The 24,622-nt window shown below is 48.8% G+C and overlaps 1 protein-coding gene across 1 annotated transcript in view; it reads right to left on the bottom strand.

The window, feature by feature from the left end:
• Positions 1 to 18,777, bottom strand: part of CCDC69 (coiled-coil domain containing 69) — a 36,650-nt gene extending 17,873 nt beyond the window's left edge. Inside the window, exons 1-2 of the mRNA XM_072824455.1 lie at positions 18,626 to 18,777; positions 2,524 to 2,593 (exon numbers count right to left, since the gene is read on the bottom strand). Coding sequence (XP_072680556.1) covers positions 2,524 to 2,593; positions 18,626 to 18,673 — 118 coding nt within the window. The 5' untranslated portion in view covers positions 18,674 to 18,777. The remainder of the gene's footprint in view (positions 1 to 2,523; positions 2,594 to 18,625) is intronic.
• Positions 18,778 to 24,622: the final 5,845 nt, after the last annotated feature.

Here is a 24,622-nt window from a genome sequence, read left to right as displayed (position 1 = left end):
CGATCCTGGAGACCCGGGATCGAATCCCACGTCGGGCTCCCTGCATGGAGCCTGCTTCTCCCTCTGCCTATGTCTCTGCCTCTCTCTCTCTGTGACTATCATTAAAAAAAAAAAAAAATAGATGGGAGATCCACCTCCAGCACCAGCCCCTCACATCTCTCTGGCTTCAGAGACCCTCTTTAGTGTAGGAGCCAGTGATCTCATTATGGCCCCTTAGGATCTAGAGCAGAGCTGGGAACTCAGAGGACGGACTCAGCCCATTAACATGCTCTAGCTCATATCTAAAATTTAAAAAAGGGGGATGCTTGGGTGGCTCAGTGGTTGAGCATCTGCCTTCAGCTCAGGTTGTGATCCTAGGGTCCTGGGATCAAGTCCCACATCTGGCTCCCTGCAGGGAGTCTGCTTCTCCCTCTGCCTATGTCTCTGCCTCTCTCTGTATCTCTCATGAATAAATAAAATCTTTTAAAAATTTTTTAAAAAATAAAAATTTTAAAAAGTTGCTGAGATTTACTTTTACTTCATATACAGATTTCCAGTTTTGCTTGAAGAAGCCCAAGAACTGGCCGCATATACCTTTGTGCCACCCAGGAGTTGACGCTGAGGCACAGCTGTCTTCCCCTTTGTACAGGATGTGGCTCTGCCATTTGCCACAGTCCTTGCCTCTCTCTCCAGAGGGCACATAGAGGGGACCACTCCATCACTTGCTTTACCTGCTGGGGCTGGAGCCTGTGAGTGTCTGGGTGTGTGACCCCCAACTTTTAGCATCCCCCACCCCCATCCTGGCCAACGGCCAGCTAGCTGGAGGCAGAGGGGCTGCTGTGAGTGGGAAGAAGCCTCAAACTGGAAACCTAGATCTCATTAGGGAAACTCCAACACAGGTCCTGCCAATGCCACTCTGAGTCCAACAGGCTCTGGGTGTGACCCAATGCATGATCCACCCTCCCTGTGCCTCAGTTACTCAATATGGGAAACTGGGAAAATAATATTATCTAGCTCACAGGGCTATAGAGATGATTAAATCTGGAAACAATGGCAACAGAAATTATATGAGCAAGATAAGGAGTACTGAGTGCTTACCCAGTGCCCAGGAACCTGTTGAAAGTGCCCCACAGGGAATACGCAGTCCTCACAACAACCCACTGTGGCGGGTACTGTGTTTATCCCCATTTCACAGAGAAGGAAACTGAGAGACAGAGAAGTTATGCAATTGGGCCAGGATCACCCAGCTCACAGTTGGGGGAGAAGGGCTTTAAACCTGCACAGTCTGATCCCACGGCAAGCACCCCTCATTGCCACCTTAACTCTGCTTGCTTACGTACAAAAAGCAGTAAGTGTACTGCCAGGTATTTAGAGGTAGCTCAATAAATGCGCTTTATTTTGAACTACATGCTCTCTAGAGATTCATCATTGCTTATGACAAGTATTAGAGGGGCTGGCATTACTGCTGTGGCTGGCATTATCATATCCATGTTAGTATTATTATCACAGAGTGCCACAGACAGTGCTGGCAAAGGGCTTGGGGAGAAAGGTGAAGAATGGGGCTGCTAGCCAGTTAGCTGGCACTGGGCCTCCTATCGGGGTGGGGGAGGAGAGTAGTGAGTCAGTGCCCTGGAGCCTGGGGGACAGCGGTGACCACATTCAGGGAACCCCAGACTCTCACAAACCATTTGGCTCAGGCTCCCAAATGTTGGTCCACAAGACCAGTCCCAGACTGGCCCCAGCCAGGGAGAAGCTCATAAAAAACATAAATCATCACCAATACCATCAGCCCCCGTCCAAGAGATTCCCGTTTAGCTGGTCTGTGGTGGGGCTCCAGAATCTATATGTTTGTAGCTCCTCCAGGTAATTCTCGTGCACAGGCGGATGATAGAACCTCTGAATTCTGGTCCAGTTGCTTATCTGGTGCTTGAACTCTGTCTACAACGGCCCTGACAGTCTCCAGTCTGTAACTGAACACTTTCGAGGTGGAGAGCTCATTTCATTAGTAGGTAGCTCTGATGGTTTTAAACCAACAATCACACAAAAAAATCCTTTGAGATTGAACTGAATTCCACCTGCCTGTTTCTGTCACCTTGAGGCCCTTGTGCTGACCTCTGAGTCACACTGAACAAGGCTTATCTTTCTTCTCTACAGGGGCACTTCAGACACTTGGAGAGATCTGCTGTCTTTTATTGCAACATCTTCTTTCCAGGTAGAACATCCTCTGCTCCTTTAATTGCTCCTTACAGGACATGGTTTCCAGATTCCTCACCAGCCTGATCTGTCTCCATTGTACTCCCTCCAATTTTTCTGGATTCCCCTAAAAATGTACTTTCCAGAAATAAACTCAGCACTCTGGGTGTGGCATTAATAGCCAGGAACGGGTCAGGACTATCACCTCCCTGATTTTAGACATGATACTCCTATTAATGTAACCTACCTAAGGTCTCATGAGATAATTAAATAGCTATATCACTTCTGTTGATTATAAAGTAGGAAACCTCATGGATGGAGAGGAGGGCATTTATAGGGCTGCCTACTCACCTGTGTCCCCATTGAGGGGACCTAATTCCTGTGGCTCTGGTCTGGGTGGCTGATCTGGTTTTCGGCGCCTCTGGAAGAAATGAGACAACAATGAAGTGAAGGTAGGGGCACCTGGGTGGCTCAGTGGTTGAGCGTCTGCCTGTGGCTCAGGTCATGATCCCAGGGTTTTGGGATCGAGTCCCACATCAAGCTCCCCTTAGAGAGCCTGCTTCTGCCTCTGCCTATGTCTCTGTCTCTGTGTGTCTCTCATGAATAAATAAGGTAGGAAGTCAATGTGAGGATGTATGCTATACTGGATCCTTCCAAAGGCAAGACAGGACTGATTTCCAGTTATGCCAGACCTTGCCCTGGATCCAGTTGCTTAGGCTGCCTCCCTCACTAGCCGAAGGCAGCACTCCCTCTGTAGGGAAGGGGTTCCCATAGCAGGATTTCTCATCATCACCAGGGAAACCTTCAGTGGGGAGCTTGATGCTGATTGACCTCTCCTTAGATTCTTGTGGTTTGTGAACCAACCAGGAGGCCCTCCCTGCCCACCTCTTCCTTCTCCCAGCACTTACTCAGACCTTTTGCTATTATCCTCACCCCAGTTAGAGCTGAAACTTTCCAATCTTGAATTCAGAGACAATTACCCTTTCCTCTGAGGACCTACGCTTACCACAGCTTCCTTCCAAGTTCCCTATATTTGGGACAAAGCATCAGAAGTCCAAGCCATGGGGGTGGGGGGTGCTTGGGTGGCTCAGTAGGGTAAGTTTCCAACTCTTGGTTTTGGCTCATGTCGTGATCTCAGGGTCCTGGGATTGAACCCTATGTCCGGCTGATGCTCAGTGCAGAGTCTGGTTGTCTGCTCCTCTCCCTGCTCTCTCTCAAATAAATAAATCAGTTCTTGGGGCACCTGAGTGGCTCAGTGGATGAGTGTCTACCTTTGGCTCAGGGCATGATCCCAGGATCCAGGGAGAGGGTTGCACACCGGGCTTCTTGTAGGGAGCCTACTTTTCCCTCTGCCTGTGTCTCTGCCTCTCTCTGTGGGTCTCTTATGAGTAAATACATAAAATCTTTTTTAAAAAAAATCAATTTTTTAAAAAGAGAAGAGGTCCAAGCCATGGTTTTACCATGATTATTCTTTGTTAGAGGGGGTGCTTCTCCAACTATAAAGAGGCAGTGGTACTTACTTGACAGATGAGGATAAGACACCATACTCAGGATGTACTGGGCATCATGATGTCTTATCTATACTACCTTAGCAAATCTTCAGAATGATCCTGGGAAATATGAATATCACCAATTTATTTTTTAAAATATTTTATTTATTTATTCATGAAAGACACACACACACAAAGAGAGAGAGAGAGAGAAGCAGGCTCCATGCAGGGGGCCCGATGTGGGACTCAATCCCAGGACTGCAGGATCACGCCCTGAGTCAGAGGCAGATGCTTAACCGCTGAGCCACCCAGGGGTCCCTGAATATCTCCAATTTAAAGAAGAGGCAGCTGAGGCTAAGTGAAGTCAGGACTCAATCAAGGTAGATTAGCGAATCATTGGCAGAGTCAAGGATTTGAGCCATACCTCTGGGTGCTTTAACCAATGTTGGCCAGTATTGGGTGAATCTGATCAAAGGAGGGAACAGATGCCAAAGGGCTGTATTCCAGAGCAGTGCCAGTGGCTCCCAGATTTTCAAGTTTCGTAAATGGTATCTTTTAATTGGAGAGTTGATATGGGTTGATGAGAAAGGATGCTGAAAAATATTATTTGCAGACTAACACTATCATTTCATAAAATAGAGCACATGATAACCTTCCAAAATATAGTAAGGAAAGCTCAAGACTTTTCTTCTGGGAAAGGGGAACTGACATGCTTATTCAACGTTATACACACACCTACACCTTTAATTTTTCCCACTTCACCCCAGCTGGTGGAAAGTCGGTCAAGGCCTGGCCCTGGCCACTGGGCCAGAATCTGGGGTAGAAAAAAAAAAAGTTAAGCCATTCTGTACACTTTTAAAAATGTTTTCGGGTAGTAACTAGACTTACTGTGGTGATTACTTCACAATATATGCAAACATCTAATCATTGTTGTATACCTGAAACTAATATAATGTCAATTATATATATATATATAAACTAATATATGTCAATTATACCTTTTAAAAAAGGATGCTTTGGGACGCCTGGATGGCTCAGCAGTTGAGCGTCTGTCTTTAGCTCAGGGCATGATACCGGGGTTCCAGGATTGAGTCCCGCATCGGGCTCCCTGTGAGGAGTCTGCTCCCTCTGCCTATGTCTCTGCCTTTCTCTCTGTCTCTTATGAATAAATAATAAAATCTCTAAAAAAATGTTTTTTAAAGATGCTTTTAAAAAACAAAAAAAAAATTTCTAGATCCCATTTTAAGAAACACTTAAAAGGGGCATCTGTGTGGCTCAGTCAGTTAAGCATCTGACTCTTGATTTCAGCCCAGGTCATGATCTCAGGGCTGAGATGAGGCTCGTGTCCAGGCTCCATGCTGTCTGGCTCCATGCTGGGTGTGGAGCCTGCATAAGATTCCCTCTCTCCCCCACCCTGTTCCCCTCCCCCATCTCCCTCTCTAAAAAAAAAAAAAAAAAAAAAAAAAAAGAGAGAGAGAGAGAGAGACTTAAATAAATAAGCCAGCCTATGGGAAGGCTTTGAAAATGTTCCATTACGAATTATCACTGTAAAAGACAAACTTTACTTTTTACTATGGTAACAGATTTTTAAAAGTAAATTATTGCACAAAATTATTAACAATTTCCTGAACTAAAGAATGATTGAAATGCTGCTAGAAAGCATACTTCTGGCTGGAGAAGGAAGTCAAGTCAAGGGAAGGCTTCTACAACCTTCAACTCCTGACCCCAAAGTACCCAGCACAGAGCCTGGTACGATGTGAGCCCCTGGCCAGTTGAACATGACACGGCACTATCACCCCCACCCAGGTCAGTGGCTGGGGCAGGCGCTCCGTGGCTGCGGATGCCTGACAACTGAGTTCTCCTTCCACCCTGTGAAGACGGGGCTCTCCCTGCCCAGGCGAGAGGGGATGCCTGGCCCAGGCACAAGCCAGGGGAGCTGTCAGAGCAAGAATCAGGGAAGTGATGGGAGCCAGCCTCTCTACTCTGGCCTGTAGGAAGAAGGGAGATAAGTGCTTGTCACATCCTGGTTGCCACCACTGGTTATGCTCATCTGGGGATGTTTTTATGGGACTGAGAATTCCTGAATTCCAGTCCTGGCTCTTCTACAAACCTGGGCAAATTTCTTCCCTTCTTTGGGCTCCTGCTCCCTCCTTTGCAAAATAGAGTCAAGAACACAGTAGTGGATCCCCACGGTGTTCCAACTCTAGGCCTCTACCCACAGCCCCTCTCGATAGCGCTGATGGGCAGAGTTATTACAGTGAGGAAACCCAGGGAAGCAAGACATGGTCACATTGTGCCTTGATGGCAAAATCCACATCAGAACCAGGTCTTAGCACATTAGAGATGGAGTGGTGTGTTAAGAACTCTGGGATTTAGGGATGTCTGGATGGCTCAGTCGGTTAAGCTCTTGGTCATGATCTTGGGGTTGTGGGATTGAGACCCACTGTCCAGCTCTGTGCTCAGCATGGAATCTGCTTCTCTCCCTCTGCCCCTTCCCACCCGCCCCCAATCTCTATCTCTAAAATAAATAAATAAATAAATAAATAAATAAATAAATAAATAAATAAATAAAATCTTAAAAAAAAAAAAAAAAAAAAGAACTCTGGGATTCTAGAATTACCCAGACCTGGATTCAAATCCTAAATCTAACACTGTATGATGGCATGGCCTCTCTAAACCTTGGTTGCCTCATGAGATTGTTTTAAGGATTAGATGGGATAATGTACCTATAATGTCTGGCATAGTCTAAGAGCTCAAACATTGCCTGAGTGTATTACTTTCTGTTTGAAAAGCAGTGCTTTGGTAGATCTCCCTCAGGGTGGCCTGAAGTAAGATCATAAAGCTCATAAAAAACTGTCTCCTGCCAAATAACAATCACAGAAGGGTGAAAAGCTCTTCTCCACAAACGGCTTCCAGACCACAGGCAGGATGTATAACCAGGGGCTTGAGTCCCCAGATCCTGATAAAATCACTCCCAGAATTACTCCTTCCAATGACGTTCAAGACTCATCACTCTCTGTCCTCAGGCTACTATCCTCCTCTTCTTCCCTATTTCTTTAATGAATATTTATAAACATCTTCCTCCAATTATAGGAGTAGTAATAATAGATATATCTATTCATTATTTGAACATTATATATACTTTATATGTTTTACTTTTTCAACTACATTATAAGCATTTACTACATGGCATTAAATATTCTGTAAATATATTAATTTTCACGACTCAAACATTATATCTTTGTGAACAAATTCAATCATTTGATTAATAATCTGCATGAGTACTTCAGTTATTTACATTTTTAAATTTCCAAATTATGCTTTCACTAATCACCTGCCGATTTATACAATTTTTTTTTTTACATATCCAAAACTACTGGTTCTACCTTCCAGAAAGGTTCTACCAATGAACACACCCACTACTGGCACATGAGAAGGCCAGTTTCAGTGCAACCTTGCCAACATGGAATAGTACCATTTTTTAAAAAATAGTGGGCAGATTTGGTAGGCCCAAACCAAACAAGCCTATGGTATTCCTGGCCCCAATGGGTGCATCCATGTGTTCAAGACCGACCCAAGCTGCTCAAGCCCATCCCAGCATGGTGCACCCTCCAGTTCCTCAGGCTTCCAGGCTGAGCTCATGTCACATTTCTCCTTTGTCTCTTCCCAGGGCTGAGTTAGTTCCTGGTGGCTCTGTGCTCCAGTACCTGTCCGAACACCAGCATGAGCACCTGTCTGGTTACCTGTGTTTCTCCAGCTAGGCCAAGGGGGCTCTTTGAGGATAGGGATCATTTTTGAAACTCACTTTGGATTTGTCCCAGCATCTGTTATGATGCCCAGAACACAATTTCTAGGAATGTGGTCTATGGGTCTCCCGTATTAGAACCACCTGGAAAGCTTGCTTAACACAGCCCCCAGGCCCAGTTCTGGACCCACAGAGTCCAAGGGTGATGTGTGTGCCAGGAAGCTCCCATCTGCCAATCTATGCAGGAGGTCCTGATGCTCACAAAAGCCTAAGGACACAGAGCCCAGAGCTGAGTAAGAATTGATAAGCAGCCACTACATGGAAAATCCCCAGGTTGGGGCTCCAGCGGCTTCCTCCTCAGAGGCTACAGAGCAGAGTTCAGCCTGCAGTGGGACAGGACAGGGGCTGGGAGGGGGACACAAGAATTTCCCCTTCCAAAAGCAGACCGGGGAGGGCCAGGGCTGGGGTGGGGCATCCGGATCGAGCTCTGGAAGAGAGATAGCAGGGTTTCCTGAGTTGATAGAAACTGGAAGAAGAGAGCCAGGGGAGCAGTTGGCAGCACAGGACGTGTAAGCAGAACCCCTGACCGGGGGAGACACCAGGAGACCTGGGTCCCAGCTTTCCTATGAGCCTTTCAGGAAGTCCCTTGCCTGCTCTGGTCCTCAGTTTCTGTATCTGCCAGGCGTCAGGGTTGGAACAGTTCTTCCAAACTCCAGGGCAGCCCTTCCACAATGAAGGCTGGAAATAGGGTGCTTTTATCTTGGTAACACACACAGTTCTGGGGCCCAGCTCCTTGTTGTCAAGCAGACCAGAGCCCTGCTTTGGGTTCAACCTGAAGCCAACCCGATTTGCAGCAGGATGTGGCTGCCAAATACAGGTACAAAGTCAGGGTCGAGGGTATCCCCGGTGGCCCAGCGGTTTAGCGCTGCCTTTGGCCCAGGGCGTGATCCTGGGGCCCCGGGATCGTGTCCCACATCGGGCTCCCTGCATGGAGCCTGCTTCTCCCTCTGCCTGTGTCTCTGCCTCTCTCTGTGTGTGTGTCTCTCATAAATAAATAAAATCTTTAAAAAAAAAAAGTCAGGGTCGAGTGGGAGGACAGTGGCCAGAGCTGTGGAAAAGCCCGATGAGCTCAGATTGGGTCCAGTGAGACCCGTAGAAGACGCTTGCATTTTGAAAAGTAAATTGACAAATTGGAATACATCCAAAAGGAGTTGACAAGATGTGGAAGGAGGCACAAAACCAAATTATAGGAGGTACTGTTGACAACAGTTGGTCAGCGTCAAGAAGAGGCAAGAAAACCTGGCCGCTGTCTTCAAATCTCTGCAGGACTGTCACGAGGTAGAAGCTGCTAGTGTGTGGTCCACACATCCTTAGAGGGCAGGCTTGTGGCTAAGGACTAGAAGTTTCAAGAAGTTTCAGTTCAACATGAAGAAGAATTTCAGAACTGCCCCAGACAGAGATAAGCTGCCTTACTAGAGGTTGGGGGTGCAGTGGTGACAGTGAGTTCCCCATCACCAGGAGCATGCAAGAAGAGGTAAACTTCATTTCACAGGTGGGACTGAGTGATTACAGAGGACCTTGAACTCCAACAGTCTATAATTCTATAAAGTATCCTTGATGTTCAGCAAGTAAAGCCCTCAGGTAAACACAGAGTACAGGTGGTGTGGGAAAGCCACCAGCATTAACACAGTCTCGGGGGCTCTGTTGAGTATTATCCAGGTTGTAGTACTTTGGAGTAAATTTCCATAGTCCTGTACTAAAGCCTAGGGGGTAGAATCCTCAATTTCCCTCAAATTGTGAGCTGCACCAGGCATGGGTGAGTAAGGCAGGAGCAGCTCAGATGGAAGCCGCCCAGCTATTCCTTCCGCTGGGGCTCCTGCTAGGATGGAAGCCAAGAGCAGCCTTGAGGATGGCTCAGCCTTTCCAGAAGACACTTGGTCTCACCTTGCTTTAGGGACATCACTCCATGCTTTCCACGGGCCTTTGGGCTTTGTATAATTCTGACTGAGTGGTATCATTTACATCCTCATTATTTTTGCCTCCCTTAGAGAATTTAATAATCAAAGGACCCTTAAGAGTTACCCAGCTCCTTTCCTGTCGCCTGGCTTCCCTGGGCCACAGAGTCCTATTACACCCTTTCTGGCTGAGGAATGCTTCCTGGGACCCAGAAGGCAGGGTTGGCAGGGCCCCTGGAGACAGTTTATTCCATTCTTCATCTCCTATTTCCAGATGGAGAAACTGAGGCCCAGAGGTGGGGCAGACAATACTTGTCAGAGGCCACAAGGCCAGGGAGCAGAACGCTACTGAGAATCCAGATTCAAGGCGGAGCCTGGACGCCGTTCCTTCTCCTATATGCATACACCAGATTGATCTCAGCAGATGAAGTCTAGGGGACAGATGATTCTGGGTCTCACGGGACTCAGGTCACAGCCCTCTGCAGTATCAGAGCTGCCTTTCCGGAGGCTGCGCTCAGCGTGGGCGGGGCCCCTCACCAGTAGTTTCAGAATCTTAACAACCAAGGCAGAGCCTATTGGCTGAGGGTAGAGACAGGAAGGAGGTGGGGGTGGAGGCCCAAAGGCCCCCCCCCCCTTCCAGAAAGGGGAGGAAAGGCAGGGCCTAAATGTTCAGGGCTGTTGAGAAATATTGGTGCTCACACCCAAATCACAGAGGCCCAGATGGACGATCACCATAAACACAGGTTTTCTCCCCTATCTCTAAGATGGGCAGAAGTGTTTTGCCAAAGTGATGCCTGAATTTGATTTCATTTTCACAGTGTCAGGGACACCGAAGATGTAGCTTGCCTCATTCATGCTACAGAGTGTGACGTCACCACCGCCCACCACCTGCCTGGGGATAGAGTGGTTTGGCTACACAACCACCCCAAAGGCAGGAGGGCCAGCCTGGACCCCTCGGCTGTGCTGGGGGCACTGCCTATTCTCTGAACACCTGTGATGCCCCCAGAGCACCCAAGTCGGGGCTGGATGTGGTCTCTAGTGTTCCTATCTGATTGACTGACAAATGAGGCCTCAGAGGAGGACAGAACCACTTCCCTCTTGCGCAGACCATGGCAGACAGTGGGGAAGGCCTTGAGCACAGAGCCCAGCCTCGCTCACAGATGGAGGAGCTGAGGCCTACAGAAATGTTTCCCAGTGCACAATATTCCTTTTCTTTCTCCCCAGAGCCCATGCTTCCCTGTCCCCTAGCAGCTTCCCAGGGTGTCTACCAATTCTGGGGCACCTGGCAGGGCCTGGAGCTGGCAAAAGCACTCAGCACCATTTCTGGCATTTGGGTCAGCCTGAGACCCTGAAGGGGTGAGATAGAAAATGATGTCGGTGGCCGGGGCAGAGAAAGAGACATGCTGAGGGCACAGACAACATATCAGATATCCACCCATCTCCCCAACCCAATGGCAAGCAGCCGAGTTGGGAGGTGGTGGGATGGAGCGGGGTTTAGAGTCAAAATCCTGGCTTGCCACTTGCTTGCTGTGTGACCTTGGGAATGTACCCTACCCTCTCCGGGCTTCTGTTTCCTCTTCTGTATGGTATGGAGTTGGGTGATGGGATACATCAGAGTCCTTCTTAGTTTTGACATACTTTGGATGTAGAAGAAGGGGCAGAGTGAGGTCATTCGGACACCTCATCCTGTATCAGTCCTGGCACGCTCATTTGCTCCGGGCAGAGCAGGGCAGGCAATCTGACACACTCAGCTGTCAACCCCTGCACGAAGAGGGCTTCTCCAGAGGCCAAGAAAGAGGCACCCTTGCTCAGGAAGACCTGAGTGGGTGTCCTGCGCCCTTCATGTATACCCTCTGTCCTCGAGCAGCCCCTGTGGGAGGCAGTAATTGCCTGGAGCAGAGGGTGACAGGGAGCCCAGTAGCCACCCACCCCCAGGTTATATGCAGCACATATAGACACCCTGTAGCCCTGCAATTGCACTGCTAGCAGAGAGACACCCATTAGTGAGGACAACAGTACCTCCAGGGTGCTCAGGGCAGAGTCGTGTGTAATAGGGAAACACTGGGAACCAGCTTCATACCTGTCGTGGGGACTGGCTTGATACCCTAAGGTACCTCATACTACGCAAGGTCATAAGTTTAAAAAATGAAGCACATTTTACATACAACGTCGGAAAGACATTTGGTAAAATACCAAAATGCAAAATGAACTATTTCTATTATACAGAAAAGCACAACCTGATGACACTTGTCATATCTTGAGAAAGGACTAAGATCATTGTAGCCAAGGATGGGGAGCTTTAGTCTTACCTGAATTCTTAGAATTTTTTAAACAATGATGCATTCAAGTTTTACTCATGTGCAAAGAAATCAACAACAGGAAGAAATACGACTCTTGAAACCTAAAAGCAGCGAAGGCAGGTCATTATCCAGATGGAGAAGTCAAGGGGCAGGGAGAGGACCCCCTAGCTCAGATCCCCAGCAGGCTAGCGGAAGGGGCAGGAGTCAGACCACCGCTGACTCCCTGGGCAGTGCTTTCCTCCACGGATGCCACGACTGCTGGCCGAAAGCACCCAGGCCTTGGCCAACCACCTCCTTGTTTGCCATGCTCCCTTCTCTTCTGGAGAACCCTGGGTCCAAACAGAGGCCTGGGGTTCCTGCTGCCCTCCCTCGACTGATGGTGGAGGTTGACAGTGGGGGTGGGAGTAATGAACCTGAAGATATATCCACAGTCCCTAGGGCTGCTGTAACAAACTACCACAAAGTTGGAGCCTTAAGACAAAAATGTATTCTCTCACAGTTCAGGAGGCTAGAAATCCAAAATCAAGGTGTCAGGAGAGTTGGTTCTTTCTGGAGGTCCTGGGGGAGAAGGTTTGACCCTTTTCTCCTTCTCTCCCGGATTCTGGGGCTTGCCAGCAATCCTTAGTGCTTCCTAGCTCATGTGTCTACATCCTTCCAGTCTCTACTTCTGTTATCTCTGGCTTTCTCACTGTCTACATTTTCCTGTTCTTATGAGGAAACAGTCATTGAGTGAAGGCCCACCCTATTCCAGTAGGACATTATCTTAACTGGATTCCATCTCCAAAAAAACCTATTTCAAATAAGGTCACATTCATAGGTTCTGTGTGTTCATGAGTTGTGTATGGTGGGGGCACTATTCACTCCAGTACAAGTAACTTTCCTAACGTCAGGGCTATTTCCTTAATCACTGGGCAGCTGGTAGGGTTGTGTGGAGCCGTGGAGAAGTGGCAAGGAGGTCTACAAGGTTCCTTGCACACCCAGTAAAAGAACACCACCACTGGGGGAGAGGGAGAAGCAGAAGTAGGTCAGGTTGTACATCACTTATCTGGAGGAAAGCACGGACGTAGGATGGATGTTTTATGTCTTATAAGGCATTTGGCCTAGATGTTCTGGAAGATTCAGGTTTGAAAATAAAGTGACAAGATAAACGATTTTTAGGGATTAAAATTCACCTGGCAAGAGAAGCAGGATGACTTGTCTTCAGGTAATGGACAGATTTAGATCTCCACATGCTAAAGATGGATGGATTTTCCTCTTGCTCCTACTCTCTGCCCACGTTGGACTCCTGGAACCTCCTCCTCCCCCACCTACAGGTCCAGCTCTCCCTGGTCATCCAGTAGGCCTCACAGTGCTCTGAGGGTGGAGGATACTGAGAGGACAAAGGTGGAAACCAATCAGGCCAACCATCATCAGGCTTTTCCTTTTATTTGGAGGGGTATCCCTACATTTTCCAAGTCTTTTTTTTTTTTTTTTTTTGAACCTGAATGCTCACAAGTGTTACACTGAGACCCCTTAGAATCCCTGTTCCAGGCAGATTTACTAGCTGCTCCATGAACACTGAGAGGTTAGTTGGCAGTGCCCCCTCCCACCCCCAAACCCAGGACCATCATCAGCTTGACTTACATGGTAGCCCGCTTCTGGGCAATGAATCTGAGGTTTCATGTATTCTGCCTTGTTTACAACAAAAAAGACATGAAATCTGGGCCCCAAACTCAGCACCCAACAGAGGCAAAGATGGATGTCTTTAGGTGACTGGGTACATACCCTGCCCTTGGGGGACCTACATTAGCCATCTGGGAATTCAACTACAAAGGAAAAGAACAGAATTGAAAACATGTACATGTGCAGAAAATGTGTTGCCAAAGATTGTGTCTTTAAGGCAAGGATTATTAGAAATTTTTCTACCCAAGTACAGAGGTCTCTTTATAAAATAGAAATCTGGCTTTCAACCTCACAAGCTTTTCAGAATGCAATGCATGGAAGCCTGTATTGGCTCTAGCTGGGATGATTTTCTGGGGTGGGCAACATACACACCAACATCTCCATGATGCCTGGGGCAAGGGGCTCAGTGCCCAGGAAAGTCAGCTTCCTCTCACGTTCAATTGTCCCATCCTTGGCAAACCAAGCTAAAAGGTCAGGTTTGCCCAGTTTATTGACAAAGTGTCAGGAGCCTGGACTTTTCTATATTCCACTTACCCCAACACAACTATCTAGCCCCACCCCACCAACCCTCAAAACCCAGCCAAGATGCCAGCTCTCTAGGGAGGCCTTCCCTCAGCCCCTCCTCTCCCCTCTGAGCTCAGAGCCACCCCTCTCACCCATTAGGATGAAAACACAAAGATGCTCATGAATAATGAGGGTAGGAGTGGGGAATGTAAACAACCAAGTGTCCAAACTGGTTAAATAAGCCATGGAACATCCACAGAATATTAAGTGGCCATTAAAAATCATGTTTCCATGGACTATTTAACAAGAATGCCCCAGCAAAATATTAACTAGAATATAACCAATTTAAAATATATTGCCAATTGTGTAAAAAGTCACCCTCGTGGATATTATTTATATAGGAAAAATAGAAGGACACTGAAGTGTATGCAGAGGCTATGTCTTAAGGGTGATTTTTTAAACTTCTTTATATTTTTCCAAATTCTGAATTTTCTTTTTTAGGATTTTATTTATTTATTTGAGAGAGAGTGAAGGCAAGAGAGACAGTGAGTACAAGCTGTGGGAGAGGAAAGGCAGAGGGAGAAGCAGGCTCCCCACTGAGCAGGGAGCCTGATGCGGGACTCGATCCCAGGGCCCTGAGATCATGACCAGAGCCGATGGCAGACGCTTAACCGACTGAGCCACCCAGGCTCCCCCAGGTTCTGAAATTTTGCCTCAAACATTATAATAATCGGAATTAGATTTCTTAAGTGGAATCCTAAAATATTTACTAGTCCTAGGCTTGCATCTCCTCTTCTATTCTTGACAAAATGTCACCTGACCTCTGCTTGAACTTCTCCAGAGATGGGGAACTCGCTACCTCTTCCTCAGAACAGGTGGAATCTGGCTTCCTTTAGCTTCCCCTATGGGCCACAATTCTGCCTTCTGGAAAAACAGAAAACAAGGCTGCTCCCCAAGTCTCCTTGGCAACACTTCAATGGCCAGGCTCCAGGCTTCATGTCCCCAACCCCAAAAATCTTCCAGGGACATGAATGTCCCCCTATTTCCTACATCCCTGTTTGCTTTCCTTGGGTACAATCTAGGCAGTGATGTCCTTAAAGTCTCCTTATGACATTCTCCACATGACCTCTATTCTTGCCAGTCAGTGTGTCTCAGGGGCTCCGCTGCATGCATTCTTTCTCCTAATCTTGAGACAACCCTATGACCCAGGAGCTAATTTCACACCCATCTTACAGATTAGGAAACTGAGGCATGGAGGAGCCAAGTCCTTTCCACAGTCACTTAACCAATGTGCGATAGAGCCAGGACTGCGGCAGCACCTAGGCAGAGCCTGCTGTGCCCGGTGAGTAAATGAATGCATGAACCTTGCCCTGAAGCCCATGCCCTTAGCAGCCATGGTTGGTCTCAGAATTATGTACGCCCACGCGGGGCTCTTCCAGGCCATTCACTTCTGCATCCCTCCCCACCCCCCCTTTTCTCTCACCCGGCCTGCTACCTGGAGGTGCTCATGAAGGGCTCCTGCACGACAGACCCATTGAGAACCTGGTGCCCAAGGCCCAGTAGTGGGAGCCGTGCTGAGTGGGTTCTCTGCCACTCTGCTCTGGACTGTGGTGCCATGAGTCAGAGTCCTGGGGACCAGGGATTTCAGACATCATACCAGGCACACACACAGGGGCTTGACCATGAGGCACTAGGTGCCCTTCCCCACCCCTGCCCGGGGGGTGGGGGGCGGAAGCTACTGGGGATGGAAGGCCCCTCTGTACTCCCATGTCACTCTTACAGGCAAATTCGTGGAAAATGTTTCCCTGGCCTCTCCCCTCTCTGCCCATCCTCCTCCCAAGTCTTCCTGGGGACATGACCATATCACCCATGGTATCAGTCAAGATGGATTTAGGAAGGACCAGACAGTGCAGATGGCTCCTCAGCATCCACCTGCCAGGGATCCCTGCTCAGCCATCATCAGGATTTCAACTCATCCCAATGAGGCAGTGACAGCCTCAGGTGGGGTGTCTTGGCTAAGGCCACCAGGCACAGTAGACTACAGAACTCAGCACACCCTCTAATCTTTGAACTTGGAAGGACTGAGAGGTCCCAACGGTCAAGCCTCTGTCCCCAGCCAAGGCAGTGCCCGCTGAAAGCTCTGGGCTCATTCCTTGCTGCTTGCCACCCCTGCTTTCCACAGTGAGCCCATCATGCTGCACTTTCTCTGGCTCAGTCTCAGCTCGGGCTCTTCTCTCTGCCTCCAAACCTTCAGTGCTCAGTCAAGGCATCCACACCCACCCCTCCGTCTCCCCACATCCAAGGAATCTTCCTGTATTTCTCAAGGCTGGGTGAGGTAGTGCTGTTGCGCCCCGGGGCTAACCCCGACCCTGATTGGCTGGCCTTCATCTGCTCACTCAAATATTTACGCAGCACCTACTCCATAGGAGGTGATGAGCACCAGCGGGGGTGCAGAAAACCAGGCTCCGCTGAATAGCTTTGCCACCAACTGGCTCTACGACTTTGGACACATCACTTCTCCCCGAACCTCCGAACCTCCGTGTCCTCACCCATAGAGTGGCGAAGATTCGGCAGCTCAGCCTAACTTCTTGGGCTTTTGTAAGGCTCGCAGGATGTGAAAGCACTCTGTAAACTGCCACTCAGCGTGAGTCATTGTGACCATGACCTAACCCCTCTGTAGTGTGAGCTCATTTTTGTACATCCCATCCTTAGAGCCCTGGGTCTCCCTGAGGGAATGACAGCTGGTGGGGATGGCCTTGGGAGCTCAGGCCTTCCGGGGTTTGGCACCTGGATGAGAAGCTGGGCAGGAGCACAGCCTGGAGGGATGGAAACAGGCATGAACTTTAAGTGAACTGACTTATAAATCCTGCCACACAGGGGCAGGGGCCTGGCATTGCTGGGGCAGGGAAGATGTGCCAGACTGGCCTAAGGCAACAGAGTGAAGGCTTTTGGGCCAAAGGGCTCTGGAATCCATAAGAAGTCACTGGAAGCACAGAGTAGGGGAAGAGACAAAGAGCACTGGGCTAGGGGACTGGATGCCTGGGTTCTACTCTAAGCTACTCTATGACCTCGGTCAAGACTTCCCTTCTCCAGGCCTTACCCTCTGATCCATGCATCAGCCCAGGTGGTACCCAAGGTCCCTTCCCACTGAGATAGTCTGTGCAGGCTTTACTTGCCCTTCATGGTTTGGGGGTGGTAGGGGAGGGTCATCCAGTTCAGACTGTGACAAGGACAGACAGGGACAGCTGGTAAGGCTCTTGGAAGGGCAAGGCGGCAAGGGAACCCATGCCCGCTGTTAGAAGGGTCAGGCCTGGGACAGGGCCCCTCTTCTGGTCTCCTTCTGCCCCTGCCTAGATGGAATTCACTCTTGGCCCACTTTGCAGACTGAGACATTGACACAGGTACAGACTCTCAGACCCTTGGAAATCTTCCTGCTCATCTCCCTCCCTCTCCCCCTAGAGGGAGAAACTGAGGCCCAGAGAGTGATAAGGGCTTGCTCCAGTTCACCAAGCACGTCTACAGTGGAGCCAGGACTGATGTCCACCTATCGCCAGCTCCGTTTCGGGTCTCAAGCCAGGCTCAGCTTTATCTGCCCACAATCCCTATCTGCCAGCCCTCTGCTTCCACTGCTGTAGGTAAGCCTCAGTTTCCCTGCTGCAGTAAGGGATGACGTGAGGGATTCCCAGCCAGAGCTTGACGAGGTTTTCTGAACTAGGAATAAAGGAGGAGCAAGAAAAGCAGAGGAGGTATTGTACTTGGGGTGAAAACTCCTCTCTCAGAACGAGGCACACGGCATGGAAAGTTTGCCTTGGTCCCAGCAAAGCGGGAGAGAGAGAGAGAGAGAGATTCAAGTTTTATGAAAAATAACTACATTTTGTTGCAGTTTGGGGCTTCTCAGGGTCCCCAGGGAACTGCTCACCAAGTTCATGGGACCACCTATTCCCACCTGGCTGAAAAGCAGGCAGTAGTAGGAAGAAGGCTTAGAATTTGAGGGCCCTCCCTTTCCCCTCTGCGGCTCGGGTCCCCGAAGGAAGTCGTCCTTCGGCTCCAGGCTCTGACCTTCTGGGCTGCTCAGAACCCAGGGGCACCTGGTCCCACTGCCAGAAACCCGAGTAGAGTCTCCTGGGTCCTGACCCAGCTCCGAGGCCCCTCGGGGGGAGGGACAGGAAGGAAACGCAGGGCAGCAGCAGGCGGTAGATCTCCTCCCTCTTTGGCCCCTCCCAGCTACCCCCAGCACAGCCCACGTGCACCGGCTGGGGGCCCCCCAAGAGGCTCGCGACCCGCGCTTCTCCAACTTCAGTGTCTGTTGTCATCACCCGGACAGCTCGTTAGAAGGCGGGTCCTGTTTTAGCAGGTCCGGGGCGAAGCCCGAGAGTCTGCATTTCACACGGGTCCCGGGTGGGGCCGCTGCTGGGACCCCGAGGGCCACTCTGCGAGGCGCGGCCTCGGGACGCGGGAGGCGCGCGAGGCCCAGAGAGGTCGCGTCACCTGGCCGGGGCGGCCCAGCCAGCAGCCCCCGACCCAAGGGAGCCCGGCACCTGCCTCGGCCCCGGGCGATTCCGCGGCGGGGCGGCCGGCTCAGCGGCGCTCGCGGGGCCCAGGCGCCGTGCGGGTGCACTCGGCTGCCCCGCGCGGCTCAGCCCGGCCGGCTCTGCCCGCCTTCCCCCGCGCCCGCCCCGCCGTCCTCCGCCCGGCGCCCCGGGAGGCTCGCAGGGCGGGCGGCGCCCACGGGCCCGCGGCGGAGCGGCTCCGCGCCCCCTCCCTCCCGGGGCAAACTTCGCCGCCCCGGCCCTTTACCTTTCTGGGGGCTCCGCAGCAGCTCAGCCGGCTGTGCCCGCCGCCCATCCTCCTCCGGGGCTCCGGCCGCCGCCGCCCAGCTCCGGGCGCCCCCCGCCCCGAGGACCCGCGCGCCCGCCCGCCGGGGCTGCCGGCGAGACCCTGAAACTGAACCTGGAAGCGCAGACTTGAGCCGGCGCTGGGGCGGCCGCGCGCCGTAAATACCCGAAGAGCAGGGCCTCGGGGGTTCGCGGCGCCGCCGCCCCCGGCAGGTGACCCGACTCTGCGAAAGGCAACCACCTCGGGCCGGGCACAGAAGGTCCCTACGAACCACGGATGCTTTTCCGGGCCCTGGGCAGAGAAAAGGTCAGGAAGAAAAAAAAAAAATTAAAACAATTACTTAGAAAACACACAGCTACCGTTTCTTGAGAGCTGTGTCTGTGCCGGCTACTTTGCACGTATTACTACCCCCCCCAGCCCCCCAATCTCCTTGCAACAAAGGTATTATTCCTCCCACTTTACAGGTTAGGGAAGGGAGGCTCAGAGACATCATTTGCCGAAGCTCACTAGCTAGGGAGTAGCCGAGCCCAAATAAATTCTAGTTCTAATTGGTGACCCTAAGCTTTGAACCACTTCCCTACAAATACATAATGATACTTAGTTTAATTGTAATGCCTCTTCACTTCTGGGTCAGCCGTTCTTTCCGGGTCACGAGCATCTGTAATACGCTGTCCGTCTTGGACGGATGATGGTACCCATTACAGCCACCTTGTGAAGTAGACAGGCGGTGGGAATAAGGGACAGATCTTCAGATCTTGTCGCTGCCTGGGCAAGAGAATTTTTATTTACTGCCACTTTGTTACTACCTGGGGTTTCTGAGAGTGGCAATGCAGAGAAAAAACACACCGAACTTTGAAAATCAGCGTGCGTGTGTATCTGTGCATCTATTAGCAAATTATACAAGGCCCGGAGACACTTGGGAAGGTATGCTAATGTGAGAGGGACTTACAGTCATGAATGAGGAAGAGTAAGAGACCACAAAGGAACCTCCCCCTCCACAGAGTATAAGACCAATTGTAGCAGGTTCTAAAAAAGGAAACTAAAGATACAGATGATACAAGGTTCTTGGAAGGAAGAATAATATAGGACGGTGGTTCATAAAGTGTGGTCCCCAAATCAGCAGCAACCTCACTACCAGACAGCTTTGTTAGCCATACAAATTATCAGGCCTCACCCAGACCTACAGATCCTAGACTCCGGGGATGGGGTTCAGGAATCTATAGTTTCCCAAGCCCTGCAGGTGACTCTGACCCTGCTAAAGTTTGAGAGCCCCTGCTGTAGGATGTGCTAAACAGGCAATGAAGAAAGAGTGTCTCCTTAAATTTACAATGTTTATTGAAACAGTGTTCAGGATTTAAAAACAAATAAGCAAACCAGCAAACAGGCAAAATCCAAAACAACCTGAATATCCAAGAAAAAGGAGCTTGATTAAGTAAATTATGATATATCTATAAAAATAGAAAGTCACGGTACCAGTAAAAATACCGAGTAGGATGAATTTATTTTATTAAAAAAGTAGCAAATCCATTCTTATTTTTAAAAAGTATTAATAGTGATTACCTCTGTATAGGTGAGATTTTTAAAAAGGGGTATATCCTTATGACTATTGTTATAAGAAAATCACTATTATGAGCAGAAAAAGTTTTTAATAAAATATGTTTCTAAATCCATTCATGAGACTGAGACTAGTTTTTCACCATCAAGTGAATACAGGGGTTAATATATGAAATCCCAAAGAAAGGGACAATGACTGTAGACTAGGTAGAAAAGAAAAAAAAATAGGCAAAATGGCCAAAAAATGTGGGGAGATCATAACCAGGAGTGCCCTGTTTGATCCTGAACAAGTTGCTTCCCCTTTTGGAAAGTTTTGCATGTGAACCCTGAAGAGTTGCACTTTCCAAAATTGATCTGAAATTTAAATGCCAACAATTGAAATCAATTGCTTGGGCTGGTGGGTAGGAACTAGGAAGGCAAATTCTATTCCTGGAACCTTTGTTCTCAAGCTCTTGCCTCCAGCTTCTTGGTGCTTCCTGGGAGACTGGGCTCAGATTTCCCACTTTCACACAACTGATTTTCTGCTTATATGCTTTAAAGCTCCTCCTTACGAAAAAACTCTAAAGAGTTTTTTGTTTTGTTTTGTTTCAGTAACTTGACTTTGATTAAGTGGCTACTGAAACTTCTGTTGGGTGATGTATCAGTCAGGTTAGGTCAGGTTTTGCTGCGGTAATGAAAATATAAAAATGCTGTGACTTATGAGTGAAGCTGAGTTTTGCTCCCACTACGTGTCCAGTATGGGGAGGCAGGGGACTCTGTGGCACATGGAATTCTACACCATCCTATGATGCAGTCATCTCAACACTATCCCCTCAACTTGTGCCATGGCAGAAGAGTATATACAGAGAATAGAGCATAGGGTCTTAAATGTGCCCACTCAGAAGTGACACGCATTGTCTGCTCATATTTTATTGGCCAAAGCAAGTCACATGGTCATGCTCAACTTCAAAGGGATGAGAAAGTACAATGTGTACCCAGAAGGAGAGGAGAACCAGGAATACTGGTGAGCAGCAGAAATGTCTACCACAGTTAGCAATTAATAAGCAAGTACAATGTGACCATTTCTTGGGCAAATAGGGTGACTATTTGGGGAACGACTATTCTGGTTCGCTCCAGATTTCTGCAGTTCTAGCTCTGAAAGTCCCATGTCTCCTCAGTTCTAGGTCCACTGGGATGATTGGTCACCCTTTGGGCAAGACATAGTGAAAGTACAAGGGAAGCAGACTCAGATTCTTGTCCTGAATTAGTTATTATCTGCTTTTTTTTTCTTACATTAGACCTATGCATAGAAAAAGAGGGGGAACAATACAAAACAAGTTACAAAGCAAATGTTAAGTTGTGCACCCCACATAAAAAGTATTAGCATTAAAACAAGATAAGAGATTGTGGTAAATAGGAATAGGGTAGGAGGACTTCCTGGAGAATACCAATGCCAAAGAATTTTCACGCTGAAAGGAATCCTACAATCTCAGGTTGGTTTCTGTTGCTTACAAATAAGACAAATTTCTTTAAGAATTTCCCTTCTAGGGATGCCTGGGTGGCTCAGTGGTTGAGCATCTGCCTTTTGGCTCAGGGCATAATCTCGGGGTCCTGGGATGGGGTCCTGGGATGGAGTCCCGCGTGGGGCTCCCCACAGGGCACCTGCTTTTCTCTCTGCCTGTGTCTCTGCCTCTGTGTGTGTGTGTCCCTCATGGATAAATAAATAAAATCTTTAAAAATATATTTATTTATTTATTTATCCATGAGGGACACAGAGAGAGGCAGAGACACAGGCAGAAAGAGAAGCAGGCTCCATGCAGGGAGTCCGATGGGGGACTTGATCCCGGGACTCCAGGATCACACTCTGGGCCAAAGGCAGACGCTCAATGCTGAGCCACCCAGGTGTCCCAATAAATAAAATCTTAAAAAAAAAAAAAAAAAGAATTTCCCTTCCAGGTGTTTGTGCAGTCCATATATTCATACTTCCAGTGGTGGGGAGATCACTACCCATCTTCCCATACCTAGAGGAAGAGGAGAAGCAGAGAGGAGCAATCATAAGAGGGAGGAAGAGCATGAGTCCAGGGGGTAGAGTGTGGCTGTTGGCAGCTGAGGAATGAGGAATTAGAGTTGCTGGCTAGGTTGTGTGGAAGGGGCGAAAGTCGGGACAGGGTGCGCTCTTTTGGGAAAGACTGGAAAGAACAATATGGGGACTATCCTGAACATTTTTCTAAGAGAAATACAATATACCCATATATTAAAAGTTTGGTGTAGAATTTCAGGCAATTCAGGGCCCCCGAGGCCCCTGCAGTAAGGCTGTGCCTGCATCTCAGGGTAAGGACCTTTGAACGAAGTGGCTGCTGAATGTCTTTCTATCCCTGAAAGCTTTTTCTTTTCAGATTCTTCTGACGTCATGAGCCCAGTCGTTCCCCAAACATGTTGTCTGCCCACAGTGACTTTCTGCGCCATCCTTCTCTGTGGGATATAATTCTCCCCAACATCAAGAAGCGGATCAAATGCCCTCTCCTCCCAAAAGCCTTGTGGCACCTGTTCCACAGCTCTCTTGGCACACACACAGATTTCCTCTGAGGTATATTGTTTCTGTGCTCTGCGTGTCCTTCCTAATGGACTAAGGGTCACAGAGCTCCATCTCCTCCCTCCTCACCCTCGTAGTCCTCAGGAGACTGTGGCAGAGACTTCCAGTCGCCTTCCTCAACATCCATTCTTCCCTCTTCCCTGGTTATAGAATCATCATATTCTCCAGGCTAACAGGCTTCCCTTGCATCTAGGGTCTAGGGGTGGCTGATAAAGGGAAATTACCGGTTGCGGCTTCCAGGAAAACATTTTTGGGGTGGGGGGAGAGAGAAGGAGGAGGGAGGTAGACAGAGAATCCCAAGCAGGCTGCATGCTCAGCGCAGAGGCCAACACAGGGCAGATCCCACGATCCTGAGATCACGACCAGAGCTGAAATCAAGAGTTGGACGCTCAATCCACTGAACCACCCAGGCTCCCCTCCAGGAAAATTTCTAATAGGGAAATGACTCAGCTGGGAAGAGGGCTCCCCTTTTCCTCGACCCCACCCCCCTTTTCCTGCCTGGAATACAGACATGATGGCTGACTTCCAGCAGCCTTGTTATTACCCTGAGCAAAAAGATAAAGGAGCCTGGATTCCTGATGAATTTACGGAGCCCCCATACCAGCCCTGATCCATTACTTTCTAATTTTTTCACACAATAGAATAAAAACCAAATTTGTTTAAGCCACTGACTTTGAGATTCTGTCTCTAGCAGCAGAATGCAATTTCTAACCAATTCGTAGATCGTTAGTGAAGGTTTACTATATTGAACTTAACTAGAATATTTTCTTTTGGAGACACTGTGTGTACCCCAACTTCCATTCTTGAGGCAGGAAGTGAGCCTCTGCTGGGAAAAGTTTGCCAGAGCTTTGATGGAAATGTTGGTTTCGATAGCTTCCTCTTAAAATTATATACACGAGAAAAAAATGTGAGAAAACCTAAAATAGTTGAGTCTTTAGGCTTTTCATTGTTAGGTAAGCTCTGCCCCATGACAGGGCTTGACTCTGAGATCATGAGTGGCGTGTTCTACTGACTGAGCCAACCAGGCACCCTGAGTCCTTAGGCTTCTATTGGTATACTTCTCAAGGAATGGGCAGGCTCATGTGCTTTAGAATCCTCTGGAGCCCTCCCTCTTCTCCTATCTATCAGGAACTAGAGAATCAAGTCTGAGAAGTTTTCACACTGAAGTTTGAGTCTTAGTGCTCCAGTGGTTGTGGTGGGTCATCTCACCAGAGAGTCTAGTTGCTACATTAATAATATTGAATTTTGTTGAACTGAATTAATGGTGAAGTTTTTGGAAAGGAGAATGGAGCCTGAGTAATGCTAATTAGCGAGAAGCCCTCCCTGCCTATTTTCCCAGGAGACCCATAATTTGGGATGTGGGGCTGCCTTGGGAGAGCAGGAGAGTAAGATTCGCTTTACCATTTTCTTTATCAAAAGTTGATTCGTGTCCATAATGATTGGTTAGTGTTTTCTCCGTTCAATAAAGTTCAGATGGAAGTCCTCAAGGATCTTAAACGGTAATGCAGAGTATTGCCATATATTTCTCCAAGGAAAACTGCACATCACTTCTTTCGGTGGGCTCTCAGGTCTGGAAACTACAAGTAATGAACAGAAGTGGACATTTCTTCACATCAGTGGTTCTCAAATGTTGTTCAGGGATCAGTGGCAACCCCATCTCTTGGGAAATTGTTAGAAATTCTTGGGCCTCACCCCAGACCAGCTGAATCAGAAACGCTGGGTGTGGGGTCCAGGCATCTGCATTTTACAAGTCCTCCAGGTAATTTGGATGTGTGCTTATGTTTTAGTAGCTTTGATCTTTATGTCCTCTTCATGTCTGACAGCGATTGTTT

The sequence above is a fragment of the Canis lupus genome, chromosome 4 (genome assembly GCF_048164855.1).
Source record: "Canis lupus baileyi chromosome 4, mCanLup2.hap1, whole genome shotgun sequence".
Taxonomy (NCBI): domain Eukaryota; kingdom Metazoa; phylum Chordata; class Mammalia; order Carnivora; family Canidae; genus Canis; species Canis lupus.
The sequence above is the reverse complement of the archived record's forward strand: the minus strand, read 5'-3'. Positions and strand labels throughout refer to the sequence as shown.